At 48.3% G+C, this 17,499-nt stretch overlaps 1 protein-coding gene across 1 annotated transcript; it reads left to right on the top strand.

Moving 5' to 3' along the window:
- Nucleotides 1-4,411: 4,411 nt before the first annotated feature.
- DLL4 (delta like canonical Notch ligand 4) lies at nucleotides 4,412-16,433 on the top strand. Its single transcript, XM_085062418.1, has 11 exons — nucleotides 4,412-5,336; nucleotides 5,468-5,731; nucleotides 6,185-6,242; nucleotides 6,912-7,181; nucleotides 7,876-7,936; nucleotides 8,045-8,175; nucleotides 9,620-9,789; nucleotides 10,889-11,108; nucleotides 11,552-12,260; nucleotides 12,994-13,102; nucleotides 14,560-16,433. The coding sequence occupies exons 1-11, from the start codon at nucleotides 5,283-5,285 to the stop codon at nucleotides 14,563-14,565; spliced, it is 2,052 nt and encodes a 683-aa protein (XP_084918544.1). The 5' UTR covers nucleotides 4,412-5,282; the 3' UTR covers nucleotides 14,566-16,433.
- The last annotated feature ends 1,066 nt before the right edge of the window (nucleotides 16,434-17,499 follow it).

Raw genomic sequence — 17,499 nt, 5'->3', positions numbered from 1 at the left:
GCCGGGCGCGGGACGGTGAGCGGTGAGCGGGCGGCGGGGAGCGCAGCGCGGCCGGGCCGGGGCCCGCCGGCGGCGGCTACCGCGGGCTCCCCCGGCGCCCGGGCCGGTCCCGCGCGGAGCGGGCGCTGCGTGGCGGTGTCTCCCGCCCCCGTTGCGGCGCGGCGTGTCCGGGCCGCCCGTGGCAGCGCCCCGCGGCAGATGAGGCACGCGCCCGCCTCATTACAATGAGAATGGGCAGGCTGGAGGGGCCATGTGGCAGCAACAGTTTGCAAATCCCCCCTCCTTCTGTGCGAATCGGGAAACATTTCCAAACATTTGTACCCCAAATCGACCACATTAACACCCCTCCGAGCGGCGCTCCCTGGAGGGATGCTCCACGCTACGGGCATTTAGGCAGAAACAAAACAAGCAAGGGGGATTTTTCTCTCTTCTTTTCTCTCTCTTTTTTTTTTCCTTTTTTTCTTAGAGGCTTTCGATGTGTGTCAGCCCTGAATCGATGCGCAACTTTCTAGCTAAGGGGTTTTAAAGCCATCGGGGAATCCGGCTCAAAAGTTGGGCTGTGCACATGGAAGGGCTGGCGAGCACTGAATAAATGGGCGAGTCTCTGACTAAGAGATCAAACTCACTTAGAGATCAAGAAGGTGATCAGCGAGGCCGAAACAAACCGCCAGGAAGCAGGAACGCTCCCGAGAAAGGCGCACAAGGTGTCTAATAAAATACCGCACTCGTACAGGCGTTAGCGATGCTGCACTGACCGACAAAATTGTTACGAAAAGTTTGACCAAGCGCGGGGCTCTGGAGTTGCGAGGGGATTCTGGGCGTCCCACAGCCCACGACCCTGAGGGTGAGGGCGTCGGCTCCCGGGGAAAGGTGACTGAAGGGCTGGAAGGCGCGAGTGCGCTGCTCCCCTCTCCGCGCCCCGCGATCCCCTCCCAAATGAGACCGGAGAAGTGGAGGTGGGTGGGCAGCGGCTGGCACTGAGGGCAGGGGAGGGGCGTGAGCAGCTATGCCCGTCAGGGATCCGCACCGCTCTGGAGCACAGGAAAGGGTCGGGGGCTCGTCCGGCAGGTTAAGGGAAAGGGGAAGACGCAGGACACCCCCAGCTAAGCTTGACCCAGCCGGGAAGCCAGGCCAGCGTGGCTGTGGCTTCATGCGGCTTTAGGGGACAGCCTGGGACACCTGGGACACAGGGGAGACAGGGACAGAATCCAGCTCGGGAGTGCCCCCTCCAAAAACCCCGGGCGGCACCACGGCGCGGCCGGAGCATAAGGCAGGTGCTGCCTGGCCGTAGGTAGGGGTGCTCTGTATCTTCAGGACCTTGAAAGCAGCCCAGAAAAGCCATGTAGAAAGTGGATGGTGGCAACAACATTACCGGGAGCCACTTACGCCCAGACCCACTCCCTCGCAGGTGTCTTCCCCCGTGGGTCGGGCGGGCAGATTAGAATGCACGGAGCCTTCAGAAAAAGAGAAAAGCGGGGCTGACGGTGGGAGTCGCGACGCAGGTGCTGCTGGTTGCATCTGTGCGGGCGATAGCGAGCCCTCCGCAACCCCCTTACCCGAGGTTTGGCAGCCTGAGAGCAGCAGAACACGGGCGGCCGTGGCGGGGGTCGGGCACATCCCGGGGGTGGGGGAGTGCTGGACGTCCCCCCGGGAACGGAGGAGGGCAGCCTGGCACGAGGGCTCGGGGGGGAGGGGTGGCTTGGGCAGGCTGGCAACTTTCACCCGCCCGGAATTAATTAACGTTGTCTCGTTAGCGAGATACGTTTGGCCCGGCCACGCGTATGCTGAGCCGGACCAGCCTGGAGATAAACCGGCAACAAATGGGGCGCGAAAGAGGGGAAGAAAGAGCCCTGAGCTCGAGTAATTGAGCTGGAGAGATAGGGAGCAGGGTGGAAAGGGCGGGGAGGCGGCGACCGTCGGGTGTGTCCGGTCCGGTCGGTGCCCAGCATCCATACAGGGGCTGTGGGCATACCACTGCCGCCCCTTGGCAAAGCCGGGGGCTCTGCGGGCTTTCCCCCCGCCCCGAGGACAGGCACCCTTCGAACTGAGCCGAGGATTTTCGGGGAGGTGGCTGGGCTGTTGCTCTCCAAGTGACCCAGGATGGCTTGCTGGGCACAGGAAAGAGTTTGCCGGAGTTGCGCTTCTAATCTGCTCTGGGCCGACTTTCAGGCTCAGCTGTTTGATGCTATTAGTGAAACTTTTTTTTTTTTTTTTTTTTTTTTTTTAATCTGAGCTCCCTGTGCGTGTGTGTCAACATGCAGCAGGTGGTTTATTATATTTCCCTGTTATTATTTTATTACGAACTCTTTTTATAGCTGTAATCAAAATAATGGTATGGAGTTTCGAGGAGGATTTAGCGTCTGTTTTGCACCACTCACTCGAGCTTCTGAAAATATTGGGTTTTGGGGGCAACAACACGTGGGGAGCTGGAGAGACTTCTGCTCCTGCCGGGAACAAGCAAAGCTAGGTTCAAAGCTTGACTCGAAAAACGGTGGCCACCCAAGGGAGGTTGAATGGGCTGAAGAGTGCTTGAGGGGCTTGCACCCCTTTGTCAGATTTGGGGGAAGGCAGAGATGGGAGCTCTTCTCCAGCCGCCAAGGTGCACGCTGCCAGGATGGCAGAGAGGTTTGGCGGAGCTGTGAAAAGCAGAGATCAGCTTGTCTTGCTTTAACCTACATTAGCTCCGGGTCCATATGGTAGATGCTGCCTGTGGATCCTCAGCACCAAAGCAAGGCCCTATTCTTGCACGCCGCCCTGCTTGTGCCAGATGGTGCCTGGACCAAGTGGCCATGCGTGGGGTGGCTCTGGTTAGCCTAATAAACGTCCAATACAAGTCAAAAATCAAAACACACACATACTAACATCTGCTAGAGCCTGCAGTACCCAGCTAGCCTTTCAATACTGAATTAAAGAGCCCCACAGCCCTTCTGTTCCCCTAGGTTAGACACTCATTACCATTTATCAAGCACTGATGTTATCTGGCCTCTCATTTTATTTAGTACCGAAGCTATTAGCATCAGATTTGATTTTGACAGTTGACGCTGCTGCTGGTAAAGCTGGGATCTGGCCGGGTGGATCGCTGCAAAATTCCGAGTTCATCAGTGGCGACACATTCCTCCTTCCCACTTGTTTACGAGGCCGAGACAAAAGAGCTCCTCGCCTGTGCCTCTGCCTCGCGGTTTATCTCCACCACGGACACGGCTCCCGTCCGCACAAACACGTACCCCAGGCGACAGCCGGGCTACCCGGGATGGAGCCAAGCCAAGGGTGTCCGGCTTCGGGTGCAGACCCCCGACTGGCTTCGACTTTCACAGACGCAGTGGGGACCGGGAGAAGTTTTCATCCTGTTTTGGTGGCGACCCCGATTTCTAGCCTGGTCCTCCCCCCAAACTAATCCACGGCGGCGGTGCCCGTAACTTTTCCCTACGCTTTCCAGGAAAAATCGTGTAGTGTCCCCTCCGGTCCTCCCGGTGACACCCCGGACGTTTGGACCCTGAAAACATCCTGGGCCAAAGCCGGCTTCCAGGGAGAGCAGGCACTTTAAATATAAGAGGGAGCGCGACGGCCTGGGAAGTTTGGCTGGAGTGTGCCCTCCCCATGCTGCTTCGCCTCCAAACGATGCAGATCCCCGGATTTCCATATCCCCCCAAAACAACTCGGAGTGGGGAAGTAATGCTGCGAGAACAGACCCTTTGGAAGAGCAGAGGGGAGAAAGGGGACAGACAGCGCTCTGCGCCCCGCGTTGCTCCCCAGGTGACCCACGCCACGGAGGCCCGCAGCCTGGCGCGCCGGGCGCTGGCAGAAAGGTGGCAAGACCTCATTACCATACAGCTGAGGGTTTATCTCTCCCTCCCTCATTCCCTCCCCCCTCCGGCCTCCCATCCATTTAACAAGCTGAAATAAAAAGCCACATGAAAGGCCTTCTCTGTGCTTGGCTTTAATGAGGGACACGCGACCCAACAATAAGCGCACGCTGCAATCAGGCCAAGGGCTTTATGGCACACGCCAGACCGCAACCCGACCGCGGCCAGGCGGCCAGACACGGCCCGCGGCCCCGCTCCCGCCCCGCTTGCCTGCAGGCGCCCGAGTTTTCCCCTTGTCCATGTTTCTGGGAGCCGGGGCAGCCCCGGGAAAACCAAACTCCGTCCCTGCTGTCGACCCCGGCCACCTCGCTGGAGCGCTCGTTCGCCACCGAGCTCGGAAGGGAGACCGAGCGCCCGTCGATCCCCGCCGTGCCCGCCTCCCTGCCACCATCCACCCCTTCCTCGGTGGGCTCCGGTAGCCGGGGTCAGGAATGGGGTCGCGCGCCCCAGAGCCGGGCACTGCGCCCCGGGGGCGGCGGCGGGGCTGCTCCGAGTGCCCGCCTGCCGGGCAAACACCGTTTTACTTTTGGTTTCTAGCCGGGGCCAGCCCCCGCCCGGCAGGGCAGCTCTTGTCCGCCTGTCCGGCCGCGGCTGCAGGGTACCGCGCCGCTCCGTCCCGCCGCCCCGGGAAACAGCCGGGGACGGGGACCCGCGTGTAGATGGGGGAGGAATGGGAAACAAATAAACTAACTAACTAGCGTATTTTTTAAACATTTCATCCTCTATTGTTCGGCCGCCGTAGAAAGCTGCCCTGTGGAGAGGCGTCTGATTTTCGAGGGAACTCTCTCTCCCAGTGTGAGCGCCGTAAATATCTCAACAGATGCTCGGCTCGTTCGTAATCAGCTCGGCTCCTCGGCGGGCAGCGCGGCAGCGGCGGCGGCGGCGGCGGCAGCAGGGTATTAATTCGGGATATGAGGGCTCTCCGCAACATTTGGTTCTTTTTTCCAGAAAGGAAAGATGGAAAAGGGGAGGGATCGCCCGTGAGTCTGACTGACAGTTTACATAATGAGCTTGTGAGGATGCGAGGCAACTATATAAACAGCTCGAAGCGAAGCAAGTTTTCCATTTACTGAGCGCTGTTAGCACCGGTTAAAGGAGGAGCGGTTCCACACTAAGCACTCCCCTCCGCGTCTCTCACCAAACCCACCCGGCTTTGGAGTTTATAAAGGCGACGACAGCGATCAGAGGTCGGCGGCTGGCTGCAGGATTAATTCCCAGAAGGGGACGGATCGACACCTGGATTTTACCTTCGATTTCTGCTGGTGCTCGGGGAATATTTGGAAGAGCAGGTTGCTCCAGGAGAATCGCCGTGACGCCTCTCTTTTCTCCCTCGACCGAGAAGCGCTTGCTTGGACCATTTGAGGAATACAGAAGGAAAACTAAACCTAACTAAGAACTGGAAGCTCGAATAACACAAGGATGACAGCCTTGCGCATCTTTGGCTTGACGTTTCTGTTAACGATTTTGCAGCAGGTAAACGCACATCAAAAAAAAAAAAAAAAGGGTTCGCGAATTGTAAAGTGGGTGATGGATGGAAGCAAGTTTGCATGGCAAAGCCGGGTAAGGTCTGATTTGGCTATTCTATGTGTCTCCTCTTTGTGCAGAGGGTGTCCGGCTCCGGCGTCTTCCAGCTGGAGCTACACGAATTCGTGAATAGCCACGGGTCTCTGGCCAGCGGGAAGCCCTGCTCCCCCCACTGCAGGACCTTCTTTCGCGTTTGTTTGAAACATTTTCAGGCAGTGGTTTCCCCGGGCTCCTGCACTTTCGGCAGCATCATAACCCCGGTTCTGGGAATAAACTCCTTCAGCATCAAGGATACAGAGAAGTTTGACAGCCCCATTAAGCTACCCTTTAACTTCACGTGGCCGGTGAGATTCTGCTTTAAACCCGATTGCGATGGTGGGGCAGGAGGGTGGCAAGAGCAGGCTAACCGCGGCAGGCTGATAACCTGTAATGTAAACAGACTACTTTTGCCTTTAGACTTATTTCCAGAACTTCCTTTTTTTAAAAAACGGGGGGGGTGGGATGTGGAAGGGCTATGAAAAAGCTCATCCAGACCAGAAGTACTTGGGATAATCAACGTTAAGAGAAATAAAGCAAGGGGCTGAGGGGCTTGGAGGTGGGGATGTGTATCCTTGGTCTGTATGAGGGAGGGAAGGAGGGCAGCGTGTAGCTGCGGGGATAAGAGCGCAAATGCGGGGCCCGGCGGGGCAGGGCAGGGCAGGGCAGGGCAGGGCTGGTGCGCGGTGGCGCGGCGGGCGCGGTTCGGTCGGGCTGTGGCGCGGAGGGGTGCGGGGCTGACGCTGCCTTCTCTCCCGCAGGGAACCTTCTCCCTGATCATCCAGGCCTGGCACGCGCCCGCCAACTACCTGCCGGAAGGTGAATACTGCGCGCGCCGCCGGCAGGGGGCGCCCCCAGGCCCCGTCCCGTGTGTCCCCCAGCCCCGAGCGCCCCCCCGGCTCAGCTGTTTATACGATAACTCCAGGGCCGCCTTTATCCCACCATCAGGAGCCGGTCCCCCCACGATATCCATCAGGGGCCGCTTTGATTCTGCCCCGGCCTAATCTCCAACACAATTGCGTTTCCTCCGGTTTATTTTTGGCGTGGGAAAGCGAGGCGGGCTGCGGTGAGAAAGCCGGGAGCCTGCCAGCAAGCCCCGTCCGCCTTTTCCTGTATTTTACACCTTGCTCGAATTCCGCCCTTTGGAAAGGAATAATGGCTTTGGGATGTTTTTCTGAGCGGAAAGGAAAAGGATATTTCACAGCAGCCCTCCTTTCACAGGCCCCTCGGCTCAGTCCTCTTGGCCGGAGTTCGCACACCCTGGTGGCCACCTTTTTGTACCCTTGCATACATCAATATCCACACGCGTGCCCGTGAATCTGTATATACGCGTACACGCATATATGTATGTATGTACATATGTGTATATATACACGTGCGAGGGGGGTATCCCGCTCCACTGGCCCGGCGGGGTGGGACGCGGCGGTCTCCGCGGCTCGGGGCGCTGCGGGCGGTGGCAGCCGCTGACCCGTGCCCGCTCTCCCGCAGGCTCCCGGCCGCCCCCGGAGGAGTGGCTCATCAGCCAGGTGTCGATCCAGCGGTCGCTGTCGGTGGGCGAGGACTGGTCGCAGGACGTGCATCAGGGCCCGCTGACCCAGCTGCGCTACTCCTACCGCGTGGTCTGCAGCGAGAACTACTACGGCGAGAGCTGCTCCCGCCTCTGCAAACGCCGTGACGACCGCTTCGGGCACTACGTGTGCGCGGCCGACGGGAGCCTGGCGTGCCTGCCCGGCTGGGCCGGCGAGTACTGCACCGACCGTGAGTGCCCGCGGGGAACGGGGCGGGCGTCGGCCGCGGCTCTAAAGCTGACGGAGGCCTCCCGTGGCCCGGGCTGTGTTTTAATCCCGACCTCTCCAGTCCTTGCCTGGAGACGCAAAGTTGTGCACTGAGGACTTTGCCCCCTTTTGCTGCATCCACCCAACGCTGTGCTGCACCTCTGCGAGCTTTAGCAGCAAAGAGCGAGCTGGCAGGGAAGGGACCTTGGCTGATAGCCCTGAATAGCAGTAGCTATTGCAAGGTAAAAGAGTAGCAGCTTCCTCACACAAAGTCTGCCACCAACCATTCCTGCTGCCAGAGGACAAGAGACAGGTGTTTCAGTGTAGAAATGGGAACCTTTACTCTGAGCTTGGGTTCCCATTGGGTTTTTTCAGCCTTTCATTAGCAAAAGCCAAAGCCACCTTCTCTTGCTCCTTTTCTAGCTAGAGTTGCAAGAGTTCATGTTTGTTGCATAAACAGAAAAACTAAAGGACAACTTGTCAAGTGTTGGCTCTCCCTGTTCACTTCCTCCTGCTCCAGAACTCCCTGTACCAAGAAGTTTTAAAACAAAGCTTTGACAGTGTAAAAGTCTTTTTTGAAGTGGGTTTTTTTAAAGGTTTTTATCCTTAAAAAGTGTCTTCTGTAGTGCCATGTGTATTTACCTAAACATTTATGCTTTTTTATGTTCTCTTCACAGCCATCTGTCTGGCTGGATGTACTGAACAGAATGGATATTGCAACAAGCCTGGAGAGTGCATGTAAGTAGATGGCAATTGCAATCTGAACATCAGTTAAAATGTCACCTTGTAATAGAAACCTAAACTCTTCTCCATGTCATTAATGTTTTAATTGGACTTTTCTTTTAGCTGCCGTCCTGGTTGGCAAGGCCGCTACTGTGATGAATGCATTCCCCATATAGGCTGCCGCCACGGGACTTGTAAAACACAATGGCAGTGCATATGTGATGAAGGATGGGGTGGCCTCTTCTGTGATCAAGGTTAGTTCTGAAGCTTGCACTTACAGCTCTAGGTTGGGTACTCCTTAGTACCTAACTGCACTAAGGAATCTGACCCACTGGATCTGGAATTAAATTTCCCCAAGGTACACATTCACAGGCATCAGTTTGTAGCATACAACTGCCTTACATACCAGTTGTTGTAGTAGTTTCATTTGAAAACAAGGAAACCTTTTTGGTAGCTGCAGTTTTTCTCTTGCAAAAGAAGTCTTTCTCTTGGAGAAAGACCTAACAATCTGGTTGAGTGTTGAACAAACAAGTTTTCTGCCTGCTCAAGCTAAGTTTAACTTATTCCTTTTACAAGTATAACAATTTAATAAACAGTTTCCAGTGGCAGTAAACACCATCATTTGGGCCTTCCTTATTTTGCATACAAGGAAGTTAACTCATGTGATAAGTCTGGAGCATGAGAGAAAAATCATGCAAGCAAGAATGAAAAGTACAGGTTCCATTTTAAGGTACACCAGACCACTTCCACCTATTCAACCCACTGAATCACTGAACCGTAGCCAGATGAGCAGTCATGTCCTCAAGGCCATATATGCACTGCTGGCACTGAGATCATTAAGTGCTCAAAGCAGGCTAACTGTTTCCAGGACAGTTATGGGATTAAGAGGGTGAAGGCTGAATTAAGCAGGAAAAGTAAAGTTGCAGATTTTTTTTCTGCTTATAGTTATCTATTAACCAGTTGCATTCAAATTACTCTATAGTATTTTTAGAGATAATAAATAATAGAGATAATATAGAGATAATAAAGTTTTTCTACTTAGGTCCTATGAACTTTTGTTTAACCTCTGCCTCAAATTTAAAGGAGGAAAAAAAAAAAAGAAAACCGTCAAGCTTGGCAGAGCATTTGACAGTTTAGTGTACTAACAGCCATTACAAGAGGACATGGTAAATAAACAATAAAAGATTTCTAGTGTTTGTTTAAATCTCAAATCCAAAACATCTTCTATTTATCCTTTCTGCCTCTCTAGAGTGTGTCTCAGAGCACACCTTTTAAAGATGGGGCTCACTCTTTTAGTGTGTAACATGTTGTACACAAAGTGTTCATAATGCTGTGGCGTATATCTTTCAGGAAACACACACTGATGAACTATGTTTTCCAATTTTGTACCTAAGTCCAGCTTACAGTTTTATGTCCACAAAAAAGGGAGAGTATACTCTCAAAACACTAAGAAAGTTAAATTTTTGCCAGCTCTCTCAAAATTCAGAGCTCAAGTGATAGATGTGGAAAAACATCTAAAATCGATGATAATCTGATTATTACTGATAATAACGTGGATAAAAAATCTCCAGTATTCCTAATGATAGCAAAATGAAATGTTTCATTGTAAATTCTTTTTTGTTGACTACAGTGGTTTTGTATGTATATCTTTTCCCAGTTTTCAAAGGCATGTTCTCCTAACTCCTGGTATCTTTGCAGATCTGAACTACTGCACTCACCACAGACCATGCAAAAATGGAGCAACTTGCATGAACACTGGCCAGGGCAGCTACACATGTGCATGCAAACCCGGCTTTACCGGAGTCGACTGCGAACATGAGATCAGCGAGTGCGACAGCAATCCCTGTAGGAACGGCGGTAGTTGCACGGTAGGGGCATTTTAAATGTAAAGTCTTTGTGTGAAGCAACCCTGGTGTACCTTTTCAGAAGTGGTTCTGTAACAACATAATGGGAATTTGATAGTATACAGGTTCATTACCGACGCTCACAACTATCATATTGAACCCTTTCCGAGAGGTGTCAGGGGAGGAAGTCTGTCACAGGAGGAGATGTATCATCTAGATTAGAGCTAGTCAACTGATCCTTAGGTTTCTGTGGCAGCCATTATGAGAACTTGGCAAGATGCAGGGTTGGTGAAGGAGCAGATCTGTTATAAATAAGCCTCCCAAACCACCGTCCATACAGAAATGCACTAAGTCTGAATTTTAATAGCAAATAAAAGAAAATTTTGCTTTCCACTATGGGAGGATAGCATCAAACAACATGGGGGCAATCAGCTGAAACTTTCTGTGGAACGGAATTCCGCACTTTTAGATACCTGTAGTGTAGTATTTCAGCCTGTTTTGGGACCCAGTTAACAATGGATTCTTAACAATGATGGATCAGTAAAAGCTGATTGATTATAGATATCAAAGGTAATCTGATGCATGTTTAGATTAAAGCCAATGGCACAAGACCCTACCTCGCTTCTCCCAAGGCCTTGGACATACAGTAGTTGGAAAGAAGGAACAGTTTAGTTATGATTTAAGTGGTGGGACTTAGCCAAACCAAAGCAACTTAAACTCTTGTAAAATAAAAAAAGGGCTCTCACTCTGAGGATAAATGGCCTGATCACAGCTGTATAGAGGTCAACACTTACCATTCTGCTCTAGGAAGACCTCCGAGATCTCATTAGACAGTAGCGGTGTTAGCAATGTTTTTGTCTAGCTGCCTGTATGCTCCCTACAGCTACCTCTGCTCTGTGTGTGTAGCTGCACGATTTACTCCTATATGCTGAGTATGGCTGATCCACAGCTCTATCCCTCCCCATCCAATCTGCAGCTGTTTACTCTCCTAATGTCACTTTTGCCACATCAGGCTGTAGGTGAGAAGGGACTGAGCAGTGCTTGCTGCTGACCAAAACTAAGCATGCAGGGAGCTATCATTTGTTGCTGTTAAATAACAGTGGCCTAATGTTGTGTTTTGCAGGATATGGAGAATGGTTATCACTGCCTGTGCCCCCCTGGCTATTATGGCACTCACTGTGAGCACAGTGCTCTGACATGTATAGATTCTCCATGCTTCAATGGTGGCACATGCTTGGAAAAGGAACAAGGGGCCAGCTACACTTGCGTTTGCCCTTTCGGCTTCACAGGGTCAAACTGTGAAAAAAAAGTAGACAGGTGCACAAGCAACCCCTGTGCAAATGGTGAGTCTTTTTATCAAAAAATCTCATGACCCTGACTCATTTGTGCTTTTCAGTGCAGAAGTGATAGAAATCCAATCTGACCTCTACTCTTCTTCTAGAACATTAGTCCCTCTCCCCCGCTGTATTCCACATCTACCCTAATTTTAGTCTTTTGCTGGGGCGGGACTTTCACTGGCATTTTCTATGCAACAAAATAGGTTTATCATATGATGGGGAAGATGGCAGAATTAAATTTAATTAACTTTATTACATATTTAGAAGGGGCATAATTTTAAGGCATGATGATACAATTAGGTAAAGTAGAATGAACTTTTAGATGTGCAGTTGTTTTGTAGAATACCCTCTCTTCTTGAGGTAGTATAACATGCTGACCAGGGAGAGGTTTAGGTTTCTGAGTGAAGTGCATTGCAGACTAATTTTTATTTTACTTCTTTTTCCCTCAGATGGTAGTTGCTTTTACCTTGGGCAGATTCGTGTGTGTCGCTGTCGGCCTGGTTTCTCTGGTCAGAAGTGTGAGATAAACATCAATGATTGTGCCAGAAACCCATGTTCCAATGGGGGGACTTGTCATGATCTAATCAACGATTACACCTGCACATGCTTGCCAGGCTACAGTGGCAGGAACTGTGAGATCAAAACCAGAGATGAATGTGCTTCTGGGCCATGTGAGAATGGAGGCACATGCTACAGTGGACTTTATAGTGCCAACTTTGTCTGCTACTGTCCTTCTGGCTTCATGGGCAACCGCTGTGAATTGCCAGTTTATTCAGTGCCTGTTACCCTTCCTCCTAAACCAGTCCCCTGGATTGCTATATCCATGGGGGTGGGGCTGGTGGCTTTGCTCATACTGTTCTGCATGATAGCAATGGTCATCAGACAGATGAGGATGCACCCAGAGCAGGAGTTGGAGACAATGAACAACCTGTCTGACTTCCAGAAGGACAATCTCATTCCAGCTTCCCAGCTGAAAAACACTAATAAAAATAAAGACCTTGAAGTGGACTGTGGACTGGAGAAATCAAACTACAAACCCAAAAACCATAAACTGGACTACAATCTGGTAAAAGACCTGACAAGTAGAGGGACACCAGAAGATAAATATTACGAAAGTGAAAAGTGTTTAGGAGAGAAGTCTCCCCTCCGACTACACAGGTGAGAATGCAGTCTTTCTTACAGTCTTTCTTAAAGCCACTCCTCCTCATATCAGTGTAGAAGTATGTGAGAATATGAGGGAAAAAGAAACTTTGAGCAGATAATCAACAAAACAAGCTAGATCAAAGCCAGGAGTATGTGTGTCATAGCCAAATGGTATCCTTAGCTAAGTCAATTAATTTGTGCAGGGTGCTGTCAGTATGGATGCTGTGAAGGAACCCAGGATGGCTAGGCCAGTGGTGAAGGTAGGAAGTATCTTTCCTTCATCAGTAGATCATGGAGGAACAACAGTTAAGGCATACAGTGATTAAAAAAAAGTATTTCACTTTGTAACAAGGCAAGATGATCTGCTTACTGAGAAGAATGATAGAGCGAGAACAACTACTCTTTTTCAAAAGGAGGAAAGTGCAGGTTTTCATAGGCTTATCAGTCTTCTGATTCATGTACTGAAGGTCTTGTCTGGGATTTGTGTGTGGCTATTACACTGAGAACTCTGAGGAACGTGCTGTTAGGTTGGACATGGCAGGAGCATAGGAAGACTGTCACTCTTCCTTACTTCCAGTTCTCTAGCATAATATCCCGACAGACACAGAACATGTGAAACTTGATGCTCTGCACTTCCCTTCCACACCTTCATGGCTATCTCATTCCACCGCTCCATATTCATGGTAGATTTTTAGAGTCAGGCTTGTTAGTAGTCAGCTAATGTTCTTCTTTCTCTGCCCTGCCTTAGTGAAAAGCCAGAATGCAGAATATCAGCGATATGCTCTCCAAGGGATTCAATGTACCAGTCTGTCTTTGTGATAACAGAAGAAAGGAATGAGTGCATCATAGCCACAGAGGTAAGTACAGAGGTGGACAGGCATCCATTCACAAAGTAGGGGTGTAAATTATCCATTAGTATTGTATCTCAGAAGGTTCCTTTATTTCCAGGGACCATGATGCTTCCCAGCATTTACCTCTCCTCTTCTGTGGCCCACACAGAACATACAGTGGGGAAAATAAAGAAATTAGCTGCTCTGATTTTCTTAAATGAGAGGTTTTTGGCTTAGATAAGTCAGTGGTAGATGAAAACACAGAACATCAACCCATAAAAATTCAGCACATTGTAGGATTATTTCCTCTTAAATAGGTGGTCAGAAAAAATGGAAATAATAATCATTCTTAGGCCCATTGATGTAAAGCCATGTTTTTTCCTGTGACTACAATGGATAATCTTTGTTCTGTGAAAACAGGCAAAGCTATAGATTTCTAGCAGAAGATGGAAGGTAGCAAAGTGTGTTAGTGGATAGGCATAACAGCCATTTAGAAAGTCTGTAATAAGGTAATTTCAACCTCTTAGCATTTAAACTCCAGATAAATATTCCCTAAAAGAAGTTAATGCTGTCACTAATAAAACCATCCAGATATTTGTGTTATGTTGAAAGGTTGAATTCACAAGAAAAGGAAAGGCCTAACACCGCACTTTAAAGACTTTAAAAAGCAGATATTGAGGAACCAACTAGTTCCTGGAGAATTACTGGCCCTTTGGAAAAAGTCTTGGTGGAAGATAAAGACAATTGGACATTAAGCAATATGTGCCTTCTTCCATGTAGTCATCTTTAGAACTACTTTCACCCTGTAGGAAAGAGAAGCTTGCTGTGCCATACAGCAGTGATCTGTGAAGTCAGATCTGCAGGATTCAGTCTCTCTCTCCAAAGTGGATATCAGATTTCCCCTTGAAAGCAAGCTGGAACACAAGTCAACCAACAATATTAAAAGTTTAAGACTAAGTGAAAGGATTCAAAGATACAAATGACAGCTAGACGCTTCATTGCCATTAAGTGACCTACATAATGTATCTTTGAAGATCTTGCTGACTAAAGCTAGGCTCCCAAATTTACAGCAGGCATCTCCAGAAATGTTTCTATTTTCAGAATGACAACCCCTAGAATCTCTCTCCACATCATTCAGTCTTAATGCTTCTAAACACAAGCTATTTAACTATAGCATGTACTTTTTACAGAGCCCTAATGTTAAGCACACAGATTTGTAAGCATTCTCCCCCTCAGTCTAGATAGAAAGGCCACTCATCACGCAGATGACAATTTTTTTTCTGGTGATTCTTTGCCTCTGGACCCAGCTGAAAACATTGAGCAACTAGAGTTAAACTGTAAATTAAGTTAAAGTGGAAGGTAAGCAGTAATGTCTGGCTTAAATTGCTTTGGTTTGACATAGTTGAATTATAGTTTGTTAGTTCTGCATTGCTGTATATGCTGTGATTCCTTCTCATTCCTGGTGTTATTTTATATCCTGGCAGGTATAAGACTGAAGATTGGCCCATTTGCACCTCAGATTTGGTAATGCCAGTAGATGGACGTTCCTGCTGCATTGTTTACAATTCAGAACTGGATTGGACTGTTTTTAATTACATGCAACTTGCTGCTCTCAGGCGGAGGATGGAACTGAGTGAACTGGACAGACTGTGAATTTACTGAAAGATGCAATACACCTTTTTGTTCTTACTGCCCTTGTTTGAAGTTTGATACTAGAAATCTCATTTGCTATTGAAAAGGGGAGGCAGAGGGAAGAGAGAGGTTAAAAATGTTGGTGTTTTAAAAGATGCTGAGGCCAGTTCCTCATGGACAGACCCCTGGCTTTCCAGAACTCTGGTTATGGGAGGTGCTGGTAGATAAGGAGGCACGTAACTGTCACAGATGTTGCCATGGAAGGTGCGAAGCAAGACACATTGCTATGCAGATAATGGATACAGTATAAATGAGGTCTCAATTTTTTCTGGGTTTAAAAGTGCCTATAATGTGTCAAGAGAATCTTACAAGCCCAAACAGAAGCTTGACTGCTCTTTTTGCAGTTACCTGAACAGTACTGGGCAGAGGTGGTTGATACTTCCTCCTGCACATCTATTTGCATCTCCTCTCTCCTGCTGCATGTACTGGAGACTGTGTAAGGGGTGAGAGGAGGAGGAAAGAAGAAAACTGAATTTACATGTCATCTCATTTGGTGATGCTTTGGAGAACTGATTGACTCAAGCCACGATGTGGGACATGATTTTTGTGAAAGTTGTGAGAAGGAATGTGTACTGCCTCTTCCCCATTGATAAGGAGGAGGTGTGATCCCAGCTCTATATAAAGCCTTACAAATGCGTTTAAAATCAATCAGCTCCTAGAACCTTTATGTGCTGAGCTGTCTCAGCTGTTTTCATGCCCTTTGCACTACCAGTGATTGTGAATAGACATTACTTCTTTTCTTCTCCTTCCTCATTCTCTTCCCCCTGCCTTATTTTTACACAAATTCGGGGGTTTATGTCGTGTTTCTGAATTAGTGCCACCTTTTACTGCAAATAGTCTCAAAATTGAAACTGTTACTTTCTGAAGAAGCAGCAGCAGTGTGACACAACCCATTTCCCCCCCCCCCCCTATTTCTCCATCTGGTTGCAAAACTCCAGCTCCTGTTCTTCATCCCGGTTCTAAATGCCCAGTAGTGAAGCACCCACTGAGATGCCCTCTGCCAAGACAGGTGGAGATTAGAGTTAGAATGTTTTAGGCTCATTCTGTTTCTTTCATACCCACCCACTGCTGCATGGAAAATACACTCTGTCTGTCCCCGGAAACCAGAGGCAGGCAGAAGCTCCTTTCTTCTATACATATTTACAGCAATAATACCAGACACCCCAGTGGAAAGTGCTGTGATACTCATGAATGAGACCAGGGCATGGGGCAGAATGAGGAGGGAGAAACAAGATCTCTTAGAAGAAACCTGGACTGTGCTATCTCTCTGACAGTGATATTCCTGCCCTTGTAAAGCCTGTTGTTGGACTAGCCCATCTACTCCCTTGAACTGTGCAGACAAGACCCCTTCATATTGTCCACTACTGACCTTCTGCTCTGACCACGTAGGACCATTTTGAAGATGACCTTCAGAAATCAATAATATGGGTTTTAGTTTGTCTGTTTGTAGTTTATTTTGAAGACTAGTATTTCAGTAATTTAAAAAAAATCAGAAGCACTGAACTTTCTACATTTTATAACATTATTTTGTATATAATGTATATTTATAATCAAAACAGAAGTGTAAATATGTTTATTACTTCTCATGTAATGTTTTTAATGTGATGACAAAGTTTGAATTTTATTTTTTTTTCAAGCAATGAAGATACTTTCCTGCTACTTCAAAGTTTATCGTGGTTTGTCCTTTTACACCTGTTATTCTGTGACAGTCAAGGTTAGCAAAGCTCCCCAAAAGTAAGCTCGCCTGCCTAGTCCCTGCAGTCCTACTTTTACATTTTGCACACCAACTGATGTCAGCTGCTTTTTATAAAAAAAGTTACAGTGTTAACACATGTCAACAAAGTTGTTCAGCTGAGTGGCATTCATCTGACATACATATTTATATTGTGATAGATAATATTTAAATTACATACACACACATATATATACACACACATTCTCTTACTATGGTGTAGGACTGAACTGTCAGGAAAGTTATTTTTATTAATGCTTTACTCTTCCTCTCCCATGACAACTCATGGCATGAACGGTGCAGATTCAAAGTGGCTCAATAAATACATTGTCTTGGGGTACACTTATAGAACAAAACACAATTATTATCTTTTTTAATCCTAGTTCGTTAAATACTTTTAATAATATCCAAATCTTGTCCACAGGTTACTCTGGCACAGCATCTACATCTACACATGTAAGACTCTAGCCTTGTTTGTTTGATTGCAAGGGGTAAGATCTGTCTTTCACTTGTGGGATTAGGGGGAGTTTCAGGCTTTCTCATCCTGAGTTCCTTACTCTACATCAGCAGCTGTGTCCTCCCAGAGCATCACAAAGTCATTATCCTCCACAGCCCTTTTGGAGGACATTTCCACAAAAAAAAAAAAAAAAAGTGTAAAAAGCACACTTGTATAAACACTCCCAGCAGGTTTAGTAGCCTTTGAAGCACATATATTTACAGGCAATTAAATCTCTCACTAAATCAGTTAGGTGCAATACAGCCAACATCTGAGTGCACAAAAGCAAAACTATAAGAACAGGAAACTACTGCTGCTCTATTTTAAAATCAGGGGTTTTTGGTTTCGTTGATAAAATGCCAAAAAAGCTTCTGAATATTGGATTCCTTTCCTGTCTTTCCCCAAAATAAAATCTAACCAAAATTTGCTATTAAATGCAAAACTAAAAACCCCAGTGGCATTTAAAAAGCACCATATGAAATGGTTAATTCTTCTTACTTCATC

The sequence above is a fragment of the Lichenostomus cassidix genome, chromosome 5 (assembly GCF_008360975.1).
Source record: "Lichenostomus cassidix isolate B80296 chromosome 5, HeHo_3.0, whole genome shotgun sequence".
NCBI classification, from domain to species: Eukaryota; Metazoa; Chordata; class Aves; order Passeriformes; family Meliphagidae; genus Lichenostomus; species Lichenostomus cassidix.
Note: the sequence above shows the minus strand (reverse complement) of the source record. Positions and strands in the feature narration are given on the sequence as shown.

Coding starts and splice junctions, on each gene's coding strand:
- DLL4 (XM_085062418.1), top strand. CDS start 5,283: ATGACAGCCTTGCGCATCTTTGGCTTGACGTTTCTGTTAACGATTTTG. Junction 6,243..6,911: donor CGCCAACTACCTGCCGGAAG/GTGAATACTGCG, acceptor GCTCTCCCGCAG/GCTCCCGGCCGCCCCCGGAG. Junction 8,176..9,619: donor TGGCCTCTTCTGTGATCAAG/GTTAGTTCTGAA, acceptor GTATCTTTGCAG/ATCTGAACTACTGCACTCAC.